The sequence below is a fragment of the Bos taurus genome, chromosome 17, assembly GCF_002263795.3.
Source record: "Bos taurus isolate L1 Dominette 01449 registration number 42190680 breed Hereford chromosome 17, ARS-UCD2.0, whole genome shotgun sequence".
Classification (NCBI taxonomy): Eukaryota; Metazoa; Chordata; class Mammalia; order Artiodactyla; family Bovidae; genus Bos; species Bos taurus.
In genome coordinates, this window is record NC_037344.1 from 32,398,119 (window position 1) to 32,414,907 (window position 16,789).

At 39.9% G+C, this 16,789-nt stretch overlaps 1 protein-coding gene across 2 annotated transcripts in view; it reads right to left on the reverse strand.

Moving 5' to 3' along the window:
• FAT4 (FAT atypical cadherin 4) overlaps positions 1-16,789 on the reverse strand; it is a 190,929-nt gene that overhangs the window by 58,466 nt on the left and 115,674 nt on the right. For both annotated transcript variants that reach the window (XM_010813782.4, XM_005217605.4), the window contains exon 7: positions 5,453-5,633. In XM_010813782.4, the coding sequence (XP_010812084.1) occupies positions 5,453-5,633 (181 nt within the window). The remainder of the gene's footprint in view (positions 1-5,452; positions 5,634-16,789) is intronic.

Sequence of the window (16,789 nt, forward strand, 5' to 3'; positions counted from 1 at the left end):
GAGCACACACACAGAGTTCAATGTCAATCCACAGAGATCTTCATTTATTTTCTGACTCAAGAAATTTACTGTTTCAAATTACTGGTATAAACAGATCATTATTATCTAAAATCTCAATCAATTGTTGCATTTGTAAAGCTGAATTATCCCCATTTGATTTTGTGAATCTTTTTTTTAACCTCTTCCTGAGATTTACTATGATCATAAGGAACTGTGTTGTGGGCTGCTAGAATATGATGATCTAGTAATAGTTTAGAAACTGAACTCTGTAATATAATTCCCTTGGACATGAATTTTGATCTCACTCAAGTACTTAAATTCATAAAATTTCTTAAACTTTCTAAATCTTCTCTATCTATAAAGTATTATGCATGTATGTATTCCTTTCATTTTGTAGTTTTTGAGTGTCAAATGTAATTTCTTTTGAAAAGCACCTGACATTGTAATTAGTATGTGACACAAATTCAAAATTTAGCTTTATGTTTATAACAGTATACACACTTAGCTACAATAAACTATCATTTTTAATCTATTATAATCCATCTTTATATTTCGGTGCATGCATGCATGCGAAGTTAATTTAGTCATGTCCAACTCTTGGCAACCCTATGGACTGTAGCCCACCTGGCTCTCTGTCCATGGGGATTCTCCAAGCAAGAATACTGGAGAGGGTTGCCATTTCCTCCTCCAGGGGATCTTCCTGATCCAGGAATCAAACCCACGTTTCTTATGTCTCCTGCATTGGCAGGCGGGTTCTTTAGATTCTCACCACCTGGGAAGCCCTTATATTTGGGTAAGATGAACTAACAGATAGAAACATGGATTAGGTAGGTAAAAAATTTCTGAACTCAAGCTTATATCCTAGATAGAAGAAAGATACATGAAAAAGTAAATGCAAAACCAGGCCATATATTTAAGTGCTATGTGCTCTGAAACTGCTCAGAGGCATTGTTTCAGGAATTCAGAAGACAAAGAGATTGCTTTTGACTAGAAAAGCCTTTCCTGGAGAACAGTAAATTTAGGTTAAGATTTAAAGGGGTTACTCACTTAAAAGAGTTACTCATCTTACAATAGGGCTTCCTCAGGTAGTGCAGTGGTGATGAATCTGCCTGCCAGGGCAGGAGATGCAAGAGACTCCCTGGGTCAAAGAAGATGCCCTGGAGTAGGAAATAGCAACCCATTCCAGTATTGTTGCCTGGGAAATCCCGTGGACAGAGGAGCCTGGTGGGCTACAGCCCATCGGGTCACAAAGAGTTGGTGGTGACTGAACACACACACATCTTACAATAGTAATGAAAAGGGAGAATGAAGGTATTCTAGGCTAGGAGTCAACAACTTGCTATAAAAGATCAGTAGCTATTTTAAATTAGTAAATATTTTAGTAAATATTAGTAATATAAGTAAATATTTTCAGCTCTTTACACCATCAGATCTCTGTTGCTGCATTCAGCTTGCCCTTGTAATGCAAAATTAGTCATAGACAATACACACATGAACAGGCGTGGCTATGTTCCAGTAACACTTTGTTTACAAAAGTAGTCTCTGGCTGGAATTTGGCCTGCAGGTTGTGTTTGGAGAACCCTGCTCTAGGATAGAGAAGGACTTGAACAGAGCCAGAATGCTTGGGAAAGCACAAATCCTTTTCCCAGAAGCAGAAAGTGATCCAGTGAGGCTGAATGTTTGGCTATACATTGAAGATTTGTGCAGAATAAGCTTGGAGAGATGCTGGGGTCACTCATGGAGTGGCTGGAATATGCAAACTAGGCCTTATGCCCTAGGCAAACTGGAAGTTCAAAGCTTTTGAGGATGGGGGAGTTTCACTGTTAAAGCTGAAATACAGAGTAAGGGGGTTCATATTATTGCCATTGTTCTTTCATTCACTGACTGACTCTGCTTCATCCAAATTGCTTTGTACAGAGTTGAGAGGAATTATCATAAAATGTAAACTAGTCGTGTTACTGGCCACCTTAAAACATTTCAGTTGTTTCTCCAACTAGATGCAAAAAACAATGTGAATCTTCTCATATGGTATTCAAGGCTCATTCCTAACCCACACCAACCATACTGAATAGCTTTATTTTTCTGATGCTATGTTTTTGTATAGCTTTACCTTTGTGCCTGTTTCTGTCTTTGCCTAGAATGTCTTTAATCCTTTATTTGTTCATAAACTATTCCTCTGTCTTTCCAAAAATCATCGCTTCTACTTATTTCCTCAGGTTTCACTGACTATTGATTCCACACATGTTGTGTTTAAACTATGCTTGTTACAAGGTACTATAATTGTAATACAGCAAAATTACCTTCTATATTAAAGATTTCTCCTTATGAGAACGGAAGTGCTTAACTCCTCAGAACTTAACAAAGTACCTGGGATGTCGTAAGGGCTTCAAAATTATACAGGATGCATGCATGCTAAGTTGCTTCAGTCGGGTCTGACTCTGCGACCCTATGGACCATAGCCCACCAGACTCCTCTCTCCATGGGATTCTCCAGGCAAGAACACTGGAGTGGGTTGCCATTTCCTCCTCCAGGGGATCTTCCTGACTCAGGGATCGAACCCGAGTCTCATAAATTTCCTGCATTGGCAAGCAGTTCTTCAACACTAGTGGCACATAGGAAGCCCTTATACAGAAGAGTATGGTATATAGATTGGAAGGGTTATAAATCAGAGTCAGAAAAGTAAGCTGATTTTTATTACGTTAATCTGGGCATGATATAATTATGGACTGAATGAGGATCTTGGTAGGAGGAATACACAGAAAAGGAATACAGAGGTAGAAAAGATGACTGTTAGCCATCAGGACAAGACAAAGAAAGTGAGACAGTATCAGTAAAAGGAAGCAGAATGCCAAGATGAGAAACAGAAAAGGTTAGGAGCTTCTGATATGTTGTGCTAAAGCTGAAACGCCAATACTTTGGCCACCTGATGCAAAGAACTGGCTCATTTGAAAAGACCCTGATGCTGGGAAAGATTGAAGGTGGGAGGAGAAGGGGACAACATAGGATGAGATGGTTGGATGGCATCACTGACTCAGTGGATATGAGTTTGAGTAAACTCCAGGCGTTGGTGATGGACAGGGAGGCCTGGCGTGCTGCAGTCCATGGGGTTGCAAAGAGTTGGACATGACTGAGTGACTAAACTGAACTGAACTAATTTATGAGTGAATATGATAATTTTTGCAAAATAAAAATAGCATCAATTTGTATTATATTTGACTGTATGAGACAATAGTTATTTGAAGAGTTTTCACATTTAAATATAAGAGTTTTAGCCCAGGGACTCTGGGCTGGGCATGGCAGCTATGACAAACAAAGTATTCCAGAAGCGATGCACTGCCACTTCAAGGCCTGGCTTTTAAGAACGGTAGCAGCTTTCACCTGAGGTCCTTGGAACCCAGAGGGTTTTCTACCATATAAAGAAGTCCAACTACTCTGCTGAAGAATCACATTTAAAAGCCCTGAGACCACAAGAGCAGAGAAGCGGCTCAATGGAGCCTGATGTTCCAGCCATCCCTGCCAAGGCACCATGCATGTGAGTGAAGCCATCTTGGGTCCTCCAGACAGTCACCAGGCAAATACCACTAAGTAATACTAGTCAACCACATGGAACATGAAAATCTCCTCCCCCTGAGCTGTGTCCTAATTCCTAAATTACCAAAGGATGAAATGCAATAAGAATATAAATAAAATTAATAAGATACAATTTTAGAACAATAAGATCATTATTGTTTTAACCCTCATTTTAGGCACAGTTAGTTATTTAGCAATAATTCCTGGTGGCTTAGACAGTAAAGAATCTGCCTGCAATGTAGGAGACCTGGGTTCAATCCTTGGGTCAAGAAGATCCCCTGGAGAAGAGAATGGCTACTCACTCCAGTATTCTTGCTGGAAGAATTCCATGGACAGAGGAGCCTGGTGGGCTACAGTCCATGGGGTCACAAAGAGTTGAAGATGACTGAGCAACTAAAACTTTCACTTACTTTCAATAGGGTTAGGTGTTAATATATGACATTTCCAATGAAATGAAGCATTATATGATTTCATTCAAAGACTAATGTTTAATGAGAAAAGTAATCAAAATTTACAGAGCCAATCAGTTTTTAAAATCAGCAATAAAAAAGATAACCCAGGAGACCTCCCTGGGATGGAAGGAGGCTTTACCAGTAGCTCTCCTCCGCACCTGCATTGCCCCTAAAGAACAGGTTGGTCTTAGTCCTTATGAGATGCTATATGGGAGACCTTTTGTTTATGTCAATGACCTCTTCCTAGATCCAGAGGTTCAGACCCTCCAATCTTATACCATGGCCATTGGGCAATTCCAACAGGATATACGCTTGTGGGGTATGAACCAGGACCCAAAAGATTCTAAAGAGTCACCACTATATGCTCCAGGAACTCAAGTCCTAATTAAAGTCTGGAAAGATGGGTCCCCAAAGGCTCAACTCCAGCCCACATGGAAGGGCCCCTACCCTGTAATACTTTCTACCCCCACAGCAGTCAAGGTACCAGGACATGACTCCTGGATTCACTACTCATGAGTCAAGCCATGGAAGAAAACAGAAGAGGACACTCCATACACCTGTGAGCCCCTGGGAGATCTCAGATACCTATTCAGAACTACCAATGAGTGCCATTCTAATGAACACCCCCAAAATCTGGTCTCTGGGGATAAGATTTCTCAGGATAACTCTAAGGAGCCAACACAGCTTGACAGAGACTGTACTCTAAGACAGACAGGAGATAGATCTTCTGATCCCTGAACAAGGAGGGACTTGAGCCATCCTGGCAATGTGAATTTAAAATTGACCAATGACCCTACTAGTCCTTGTTATGCTATATTGATGATGCTTATGCTTAATCCATGTACTGTCAATTGTCTAACCTATTTTGTCTCTGCCCAGGTCAACCAGCTACAACATGCAGTGCCAGTTCAACAAAGATATAAAACTACAGCTGACCACGGAAAATATCACACACCCTTGGACACCGCTATAAGGACTCTGAGGATTGAGACCAGCAAGAGGGGGAGGCCCAATACCCCTCGCCACCCCAGTTCAGCAGGAAGTAGCCAGAAAGACCTCGATGCCCTTATTCCCAAAGAATTGGGCCTCCCATCTCTTGAGGGGGGAATGTTAGGTAGGTAGAATAGGGAAAAGGAGTCCAAAATGGCGGTGGCTAAAAGACAAAGAAGGTCAAAGGAAGGTCTGAAGACCAGAGTGAAGACTTCAAGCAGAACAAACAGCACTCCTGGCTAAGCCCAATTTGCATAGGGCAGGCCCAGGTGGAGGAAAAAAACATATAAGAGGAGGAGCCAAAGCGCTTTCTCAGGGACTCTCTCTCCCACGTGTGTACGCTCTTTTCTTTCTCTCTCTCTCTCTCTCTCCTGCTATCTTCTAAATAAAATGGAGCTGTAACACTGGAAAAAAAAATTTACAAAGGAAAAGGCACTGACCTGATAACCGCATTGGTTGAAGCATCAATATCTGAGGCATTTACCAATATAACATCTGTCCCAGTTGGTGCGTCTTCAGGAATTGTCGTGAAATACATTTTACTGGCAAAAGTGGGGACATTGTCATTGATGTCATCCACTATGACATTGATTGTTCCAGTTCCAGTCAGGGCAGGGAATCCTAGAGGGAAAAGAAAACCAAGTCTTAATGTTCATAAATCACAAAAATAATAGCAAGCTTAACAATGGGTTCTAGACAGAACTACTAAAGAGAATGTAGAAAACACCCCAAGGTAATATTTGTGAATACATAGACAGGTGATTGAGTAATTTTTAGTTTTGTTATAAGAAAAATATTTTTATTTACGAACTAGTATTTCAACTCTTTCCTAGTGATACTGCACAAAAAGAATATGTCAACCTCCTGGTCTATTTTAAAGGTACTCACTCAGCAATGTAGAACACAACAATATCATTTAAATGCCACAAAAGAGGCACTACTGGTTTCTCTAAAATTATAGTAAAATAACTCAAGCCAGATTTGGAGCATCCCTCTGGATCTGGAATAGCTGGCCAGCTGACAAAGCAGAATTAAAAACTGTATTCCTAGATATGACTATCAATTCTATCCTAAAAAAAAAAAATTAACTGAGTTTTGAGGACTTTAAATCCCCTTTTCTGTACTAACTTATATTTCTTTGCAGAAAATTTAAAAAAGAAAGCACTCTGACCTTTCATTTGCTGGAAATAGTATGTCAATGAGATGACTTGAAATCATTTCTGTTGCATTTATTTAATGTTTAAGGTAAATATGAAACAATTCATTTGTATTCCCTGTTCCAGTGCCATTATCAGCATATAGTGAAAACGCAGCATTTAACAGAACCCTGGAGTACACTGTCTATACTACACAGGGTTAGAAGACGCTTCTGTGGTGAAGGTCAGATGTCATATTTAGTTGATTCTGTGGGATATCTCAAAGGTAAATGGCAAATCATATGCTTTTAGTTGTTTTTCAGAATCATTTTTCAAACTTTAATATACCAAAATAGAAATAATGAAGGTCTGCTTACCTATATTTATCTAAAATAAAATAAGGCCCTGGATACGCTCAACTTTAAGATACAACTTTTCTTCCCATAAAATTATTTCCCATTAAATGAAGCTTTAATTCTACTTACTTTTGGTATTATATATTTTGTAAATAAAGCCATTCTTTCACTTCTCTGTAAAATGTTTATGAATATCTCTCTAATATCATGGAATGGTGTTGAGATTCACAACCTTCCAATATTATTTTTTGGAATAATATTATGATTTGCTGCTGCTGCTAAGTCGCTTCAGTCGTGTCCGACTCTGTGCGACCCCATAGACTGCAGCCCACCAGGCTCCCCCGTCCCTGGGATTCTCCAGGCAAGAACGCTGGAGTGGGTTGCCATTTCCTTCTCCAATGCATGAAAGTGAAAAGTGAAAGTGAAGTCACTCAGTCGTGTCCGACTCCTAGCGACCCCATGGACTGCAGCCTACCAGGCTCCCCTGTCCGTGGGATTTTCCAGGCAAGAGTACTGGAGTGGGGTGCCATTGCCTTCTCCTATGATTTGCTAATATGTCCTTATTGCTATTCAGACTTTTTCCTGTGTTCTTAGATTGTCATTACTGATGGCATGAAAGTGAAAGTGAAGTCTCTCAGTCGTGTCCGACTCTTTGCGACCCCATGGACTGCGGCCTACCAGGCTCCTCTGTCCATGAGATTTTCCAGGCAAGAGTACTGGAGTGGGGTGCCATTGCCTTCTCCAGCGAATCTTCCTGACCCAGGGATCAAACCCAGGTCTCCTGCATTGTAGATAGACGCTTCACCGTCTGAGCCACCAGGATCAATTTTATGTTCCAATGTATGGGAACCAAAAATCAATAGATTAGAAAATTATGGAATGCAGTGGTTTTTGTGCTCTACGCAAGGAAGCTCAAATTCTACGTTAGATGAAAAATTTGTATGACCACTTGAACGGGGCTCTACGACAAGGCATGATATCTCCAGGAAATCTATTCAATTAAATTTAGGCTGCAAGCTGATCTCTGTTGCCTTCTCTGTGAGACAATTTATGTCAAGAATTCCATTTATATTAAATTTTAAAATTAATTTCTGCAGATATCTGACCTTTTAAGTGTTGGATTTTATATTGAAGAAAACTAGTTCTTGCTATTTGCCTTTTCCGCATCAATTCAGTTCAGTTCAGTTCAGTCACTCAGTCGTGTCCAACTCTTTGCAACCCCATGAACTGCAGCATTCCAGGCCTCCCTGTCCATCACCAACTCCCGCAGTTCACCCAAACTCATGTCCATTGAGTTGGTGATGTCATCCAGCCATCTCATCCTCTGTCGTCCACTTCTCCTCCTACCCCCAATCCCTCCCAGCATCAGAGTCTTTCCCAATGAGTCAACTCTTTGCATGAGGTGGCCAAAGTACTGGAGTTTGAGCTTTAGCATCATTCCTTCCAAAGAACACTCAGGACTGATCTCCTTTAGAATGGTCTGGTTGGATCTCCTTGCAGTCCAAGGGACTCTCAAGAGTTTTCTCCAACACCACAGTTCAAAAGCATCAACTCTTTGGTGCTCAGCTTTCTTCACAGTCCAACTCTCACATCCATTCATGACCACTGGAAAAACCATAACCTTGACTAGATGGACCTTTGTTGGCAAAGTAATGTCTCTGCTTTTGAATATGCTATCTAGGTTGGTCATAACATTCCTTCCAAGGAGTAAGTGTCTTTTAATTTGATGGCTGCAATCACCAATTGCCGTGATTTTGGAGCCCCCAAAAATAAAGTCTGACACTGTTTCCACTGTTTCCCCATCTATTTCCCATGAAGTGATGGGACCAGATGCCATGATCTTAGTTTTCTGAATGTTGAGCTTTAAGCCAACTTTTTCACTCTCCTCTTTCACTTTCATCAAGAGGCTTTTTAGTTCCTCTTCACTTTCTGCCATAAGGGTGGTGTCATCTGCGTATCTGAGGTTATTGATATTTCTCCTGGCAATCTTGATTCCAGCTTGTGCTTCTTCCAGCCCAGAGTTTCTCATGATGTACTCTGCATATAAGTTAAATGAGCAGGGTGGCAATATATAGCCTTGACGTACTTCTTTTCCTATTTGGAACCAGTCTGTTTTTCCATGTCCAGTTCTAACTGTTGCTTCCTGACCTGCATACAGGTTTCTCAAGAGGCAGGTCAGGTGGTCTGGTATTCCCATCTCTTGAAGAATTTTCCACAGTTTATTGTGATCCACACAGTCAAAGGCTTTGGCATAGTCAATAAAGTAGAAATAGATGTTTTTCTGGAACACTCTCTTGCTTTTTTGATGATCCAGCGGATGTTGTCAATTTGATCTCTGGTTCCTCTGCCTTTTCTAAAACCAGCTTGAACATCTGGAAGTTAACGCTTCACGTATTGCTGAAGCCTGGCTTGGAGAATTTTGAGCATTACTTTACTAGCATGTGAGATGAGTGCCATTGTGCAGTAGTTGGAGCATTCTTTGGCATTGCCTTTCTTTGGGATTGGAATGAAAACTGACCTTTTCCAATCCTGTGGCCACTGCTGAGTTTTCCAAATTTGCTGGCATGTTGAGTGCAGCACACACACAGCATCATCTTTCAGGATTTGAAATAGCTCAACTGGAATTCCATCACCTCCACTAGCTTTGTTCGTAGTGATGCTTTCTAAGGCCCACTTGACTTCACATTCCAGGATGTCTGGCTCTAGGTCAGTGATCACACCATCATGATTATCTGGGTCGTGAAGATCTTTTTTGTACAGTTCTTCTGTGTATTCTTGCCACCTCTTCTTAATATCTTCTGCTTCTCTTAGGTCCATACCATTTCTGTCGTTTATTGAGCCCATCTTTGCATGAAATATTCCCTTGGTATCTCTAATTTTCTTGAAGAGATCTCTAGTCTTTCCCATGTTGTTTTCCTCTATTTCTTTGCATTGATCGCTGAGGAAGGCTTTCTTATCTCTCCTTGCTATTCTTTGGAACTCTGCATTCAGATGCTTATATCTTTCCTTTTCTCCTTTGCTTTTTGCTTCTCTTCTTTTCACAGCTATTTGTAAGGCTTCCCCAGACAGCCATTTTGCTTTCTTGCCTTTCTTTTCCATGGGGATGGTCTTGATCCCTGTCTCCTGTACAATGTCATGAACCTCATTCCATAGTTCATCAGGCACTCTATCTATCAGATCTAGTCCATTAAATCTATTTCTCACTTCCACTGTATAATCATTAGGAATTTGATTTAGGCCATACCTGAATGGTCTAGTGGTTTTCCCTACTTTCTTCAATTTAAGTCTGACTTTGGCAATAAGGAGTTCATGATCTAAGCCACAGTCAATGAACTACAAATATTAAAATATTGTGCTTGCCTTTTCACTGGTCACTTAAACAATGGTACAATAATATCATATGTAATTCACATTCAGAACAGATTTAGAAGTATTATGAACATTGAAGAAGCACATCAAAATAGTACTTTTAAAATCTCACTCAACATAAATATTTATTGAATCTTTAGGCATTCATGTACTGGTTTAAGAAGTTTACCTGAATTGTCTACTCTTCATAAGTTTGTCTGGCTGTTACCTCCATTTTATATATAAATAACATGAAAGAAAGGGATAGAAAGGTTGAGCAACTTTTTTAGGGCCATTGACCTGGTGAGGAATGGAACTAGGTTTTGACTTGAATGGGGAGCTCTTGACCACTGACAGAAAAGCCAGAAGGTGTTGGCAGCAGGACACATGCTGCTCAGTGAGATGCTCTGGGACTCTGGACAAGCCAGTCTCAGGGAGCAACACGAGCCCCAAGCCAGAGGAAAAGGCCCATCTGAGGCGGACCTTAGCTATTGTCCAGGTTAAGCTTGTGTAGCATTTGGGGACATCTGTCTGGCCATAAATTTTTAATTTTTCACAGCACGTGTTAAAGCCCAAATCAATATCTTCTGAGTTAATATGGATGACCAGTGTTTGGCCCTAAGCTCTGAAATGTGTGTTTAATTATACACAGTTTAATAAGATGGAAGTTAATCATGTGAATGATGTTAGTATCTCTCCCATTGTCTGCTTGAAAAAAACAATAACTAGAGCTTGTTTGTACATTTGTGTGGACAAAAGCAGATGTCATGGGAAGGAGAGTATATATCTGATGAATCATGAGGGGGATAACTAAGTCAAGGTCCCAGATATGAAAGGCTCTTTTATCTCTATTACAGACACTGTATTCCAATCACTAAATCTGTCTTCTTATATGCAAAATAGGAATAATGAGAACAAACCTATCCCAATAGGGGTGTGGAGGGAATATAACATGTTTAGGATAGTGCCTGGTGCATAGTTAGAGTGTATTCTATATTATTCTTCGTTGTTGTACTTGTTGTAGAGATCAGGAGAAAAAAAAGGAAAAGTGACATTTAAAAGGTCAGTTTTCAATCTTACAGATTAATGTGTCATAGTTCTCAGGATTTTTGTCCCCTGACAAAACTTACAAGTCAGTCCTAAGATAACATTATTCAGGAAAAGATTTTGAATCATTCTTTTCTTTTAATGATTTTTTTTTTGGTAGTTATAAGTGTGTGAGACTTGGCTTTCAAAACTTGCATAGCTTTGTATAAGATGTGTTGAACTGAAAATTTAAAAATGCAAAATTTACAAATTTCAAGTGAGAGAAGACCTGAAAATGTATGATATGCTCTCTAATCAACAATGCTTAAACTTGTTAAGAAATAACTCAGTAACTGCCAAATGGTTTTATCTTTGGTATTCTAAAGTGTCTGATGACACACATATGAAAAACCCCATAAAATGATGACTAACTCATTTGGTTAGGAACATGTGATTTCTTTCCTTGTCTATAAACTACATAAATGTTGTTGCTGATGTGTTTTCTGAATTAGTAAGCAAAACGAAAAAAAAAAAAACACAAAACATTGTTTACCTAGGAAAATATTCAACAAATTCAATCTCATGGTTTCCATAACAGAGAACAACTAATTTTTCCACAAGCTCTTGAAAGCACACCAGCAACACCATATGATCCTGGCCTGAGAAGTGGCCCCACAGTAATCCCATATCCACATGGGGCATCTTCTCAAGCCAAGAACCATCACGAGTCCCCTTTCCTCCACTAGTTAGCAGCCACAGCCCACTTTAACAGCACTTGGAGTTCTTCTCTTCCTCTTTTCTTCAAGAATTGATAGAGTGACCCAATTTCTACAATGGCCTCAATTTCTTTTTGCCCCAGGGGATGGGCATGCAGGTCTTATTTACTTTTAAAGTTTTACAAGGAAATTGTACAAAGACATAATTCTACATTTCTAAGTCTCTTACTGGGATTTAACTAACTCTGAACTCTGCCTCCAATATTTCTCTTTTATTCTCAGGATAGGGCCTTCCACCACTCAGCGTACTCTAGCCTCAGACTGGTCCTCCACAAGGCCCTGCCTCTCAGCTTTAGGCAGGAAGATGAAATCAAGGGACAGAAAGCAGGAATGCCCCCTGATTTTGAGAGAATAAGCCTCATATCCCAGGTGGCTTCATGATAAAAAACCTACCTGCCAATGCAGGAAAGGCAAGTTTGATCCCTGGGTTAGGAAGATCCTCTGGAGGAGGAAATGGCAACCCACTCCAAATATTCTTGCCTGGAAAAATCCCACGGACAGAGGAGCTCGATGGGCTACAGTCCAAAGGGTTACAAAGAGTCGGACTTGTCTGGGCACAACAACACAACAAAGACTTATGTCTACAACAGACTTCTCAGATGAAGGACACAAGTTACCTTGTCCTTGGTACACACAGATTTTGTCACTTCCTCATCTCCTTATGGAATGATGAAGCTATGTTTTGTTGCTTTTCGGTTTGTTTGCTTGCTTTTGAACCCTTCCTCTTAACCTAGTGAAGAAGTGGTTCTGGTGCTTATGTTCCTATTTCCCAACATCTTTTGGGTTATAGTCCACGTGAAATGCTACATGGTGTTCACTGTAACTTCACCTTCAGTTCAGAACTTTCCAGGCTGAAACACCCAACTGACTCTTTGTTTTCTCCTCTTGCAAATTACTAGAGAGCCACAATATTAGTACGCTAAAAACTCTAGTCTTAATTAGTCCGTGTAAACTTAGCCTGTATATTTGTATATAAATTGAAAAGCGTATGTGCATATACATGTGAAGTGAAGTCGTGCAGTCATGTCCAACTCTTTGTGACTCCATGGACTGTAGCCTACGAGGCTCCGCTATCCATGGGACTTTCCAGGCAAGAATACTGGAGTGGGCTTCCATTTCCTTCTCCAGGGGATCTTCCTGACCCAGGGATCGAACCCAGGTCTCCTGCATTGCAGATAGACGCTTTACCATCTGAGCCACATATATATTTATAGATACATATTATTGAACACTTATTTGATAATAGTATTTGAGTGGTGCTTCCCAGGTGGCACTAGTGTTAAAGAACCTTACTGGCAATGCAGGAGACACAAGAGACATGGGTTTGATCCCTCGGTTGGGAAGATCCCCTGGAGGAAGGCACAGCAACCCACTCCAGTATTCCTGCCTGGAGAATCCCATGGACAGAGTAGCCTGGGGTGCTACAGTCCATAGAGTTGACTCTTTACATGCTGAGGCGACTTAGCAGGCATGCATATGCATGAGTATCTTTTATATGTATTACTGTTAATATACAGATTCATGAAGCAAGTATTACTATTTAAGTTTTTTTAATAAAGAATTTTCAACTCAAAGAATTTAAACAATTTATTTACATTTAGCCATACTGTGTGGATCACAATAAATTGTGGAAAATTCCGGAAGAGATGGGAATACCAGACCACCTGATATGCCTCTTGAGAAATCTGTATGCGGGTCAGGAAGCAACAGTTATAACTGGACATGGAACAACAGACTGGTTCCAAATAGGACAAGGAGTACGTCAAGCCTGTATACTGTCACCCTGCTTATTTAACTTTTATGCAGAGTACATCATGAAAAATGCTGGACTGGAAGAAGCACAAGCTGGAATCAAGATTGCCAGGAGAAATATCAATAACCTCAGATATGCAGATGACACCACCCTTATGGTAGAAAGTGAAGAGGAACTAAAAAGCCTCTTGATGAAAGTGAAAGAGGAGAGTGAAAAAGTTGGCTTAAAGCTCAACATTCAGAAAACGAAGATCATGGCATCTGGTCCCATCACTTCATGGGAAATAGATGGGGAAAGAGTGGAAACAGTGTCAGACTTTGTTTTTCTGGGCTCCCAAATCACTGCAGATGGTGATTGCAGCCATGAAATTAAAAGATGCTTACTCCTTGGAAGGAAAATTATGACCAACCTAGATAGCATATTCAAAAGCAGAGACATTACTTTGCCAACAAAGGTCCATCTAGTCAAGGCTATGGTTTTTCCTGTGGTCATGTATGGATGTGAGAGTTGGACTGTGAAGAAGGCTGAGCGCCAAAGAATGGATGCTTTTGAACTGTGGTGTTGGAGAAGACTCTTGAGAGTCCCTTGGACTGCAAGGAGATCCAACCAGTCCATTCTGAAGGAGATCAGCCCTGGGATTTCTTTGGAAGGAATGATGCTGAAGCTGAAACTCCAGTACTTTGGCCACCTCACGCAAAGAGTTGACTCATTGGAAAAGACTCTGATGCTGGGAGGGATTGTGGGCAGGAGGAGAAGGGGACGACAGAGGATGAGATGGCTGGATGGCATCACTGACTCGATGGACTTGAATCTGGGTGAACTCCAGGAGTTGGTGATGGACAGGGAGGCTTGGCGTGCTGCGATTCATGGGGTCACAAAGAGTCAGACATGACTGAGTGACTGAACTGAACTGAACTGAGCTGATAGTGGACAGAGCCTTCTCTGGTCGCTCAGTGGTAAAGAATCTGCCTGCTAATGCAGGAGACTTGGGAGATGTGTGGTTGATCCTTGGGTTGGGAAGATCCTCTGGAGTAGGAAATGGTAACCCACTCCAGTATTCTTGCCCGAAAACCACATGGACTGAGAAGTATAGTCCATGGGGTCACCAAGAGTCAGAGATGACTTAGCGACGGAACAATAATGGACAGAAGGAAAGTCAACTCTGAACTCTTGAAAAAGTATATTCTCTCTGTTCATTAGGCTCAGATAAAAGTATGCCACTCTTATTTCAGATGTTTTACTCATTATTATTATTACTGATGTACTTCTACCATATTCTCTATTAAGTTATAAAATAATTGAGAGCAGAAATTATTGTTTAATTCATCATTATCTAAACCAATAATGTATAGCTTGTCTTCAATGTTTATTAAGTTCTCCTTTGACTCTATATATGGAAATCTGATCTAGTGACTACATGGCTGAAAGTTCAAAAAGCTGATCACTTCGGGGAATAAATATAGATTTTAGCCTAAGGCTGGGGTCAGAGAACAAAACTTCTGACAAAGGTCAACATTTTGGAGATAGTTATACTACTTATAACAGAGGGTCCCAATTAATCCTGAATCCCATGAGAGGAATCAGAATACTAGGGGCCAATATTTTGCTTGGACAGATCTGATAATGATGAATTATATAGGTAGTGGCGTAATAGGGCAAGATTACTCAGTTTCATCTGGAATTGATTTATGAGAACCAGATGCAATCAGAAAGAAGTAGGATGTAAGGACATAGACTCCTGATAGAAGACAGTTAGCCAATGAATGGAGCTGAAGATAGAAGTGAAATGAAAGAACAAAATCTCAGAAATTTTTAAGTACAGAGGCAAGGAGCATATAGGAGACATGTGAAATACAATCAGAAGTCAGATGATAAAAGGAAGCTCAAAAACATTTTGTACAAATATTTTGTATTTTATATATCATACATCTGTGTGTGTATATATGAGAGTAAAAGTGAACGTGTTAGTCGCTCAGTCGTGTTTGACTTTTTGTGACTCTATGGACTATAGCCTGCCAGGCTCCTCCACCCATGGAATTCTCCAGGCAAGAATAATGCAGTGGGTGGCCATTCCCTTCCCCAGGGAACCTTTCTAACCCAGGGATCAAACCTGGGTCCCCTGCATTGCAGGTGGAATCTTTACCATCTGAGCCATCAGGGAAGCCTTATATGTATTTTATAAAGTATATATATATATATATATATACACATATATACAATGGTGGTTCAGTTGCGAAATCGTGTCCGAGTCTTGCGAACCCATGGACTATATAGCCTGCCAGGCTCCTCTGTTTATGGGATTCTCCAAGCAAGAATACTGGAATGGGTTGCCATTTCCTTCTCCAACATATATACAATAAACATGGGTAAATAGATATTAAACTTCTTAAATTTTTAGAGCAACAGCAAAAAAATACATATGATTCTGAAAAGCATTTTTTTAATGTGTAAAAACACATCACACACACACACACACACACACACAACAATTATTCAGTTTAATCTTCTGATAGTCCATTACACTTGCGTAGTTCCAAACTTTGTCTTGAGTCATATTTTATACTCTTAAACTTGGGAAATGATTAAACTGGTATTGCCTTTGAACATGGGTGGCTTAAAAAGATCAAACATATGAATAAAGTTCAAGGAAACCTAAAATAAGATTTTAAAAAGAAAAATGTTTCAGGCAACTGCTCTATCAGAAAATTCATCTTCAATAAGTATAATGAATGAATCTAAAGATCTAATTAGAGGTCTAACTGCAGGCATTTTACATATTTAATGTTAGCCCCCATAAATTAAACATCTTTTCCTGAAACATGAGAAACTACTCAGCCGCATTAGAATTTTGCTTAACTGAAATCTGTTGCTTTGCCACAAAACTGATTTCATTCTTAACATCAAACATTTGGTGGAACAGTCCTCTGACTGGGTGTGTTTGTTGTAATAAAGAATGACCTCACATATTTCTTACAGTAAGTAAGCCATCCCCTGAGAAGGTATTGAAACCAACCATTCCGTATTGACTTTTAATTATGTGATTTGGCTTAAATTTGAATCCAGAAAATATGTGAAGCAAGTAAATATGTAGTAGTATTTAAATATGACCAATAGCATTTATCTTAAAATTTTCATTTTCATAATGTATTACCATTAATTAGTTCTACAAATATGTTTACATAAATTAGGTAGGTACACACTAAGGTAACGTTTTATTTTTAATTATTTCTCAGGAATCTTTATCAAAAACACTATTTCCTTTTTATAAATTCTTATACTAAAGAATCTGCCTGTAATGCAGGAGACCCAAGTTCTATCCCTGGGTCGGGAAGATCCCCTGGAGAAGGGAATTGCTACCCACTTCAATATTCTTGCCTGGAGA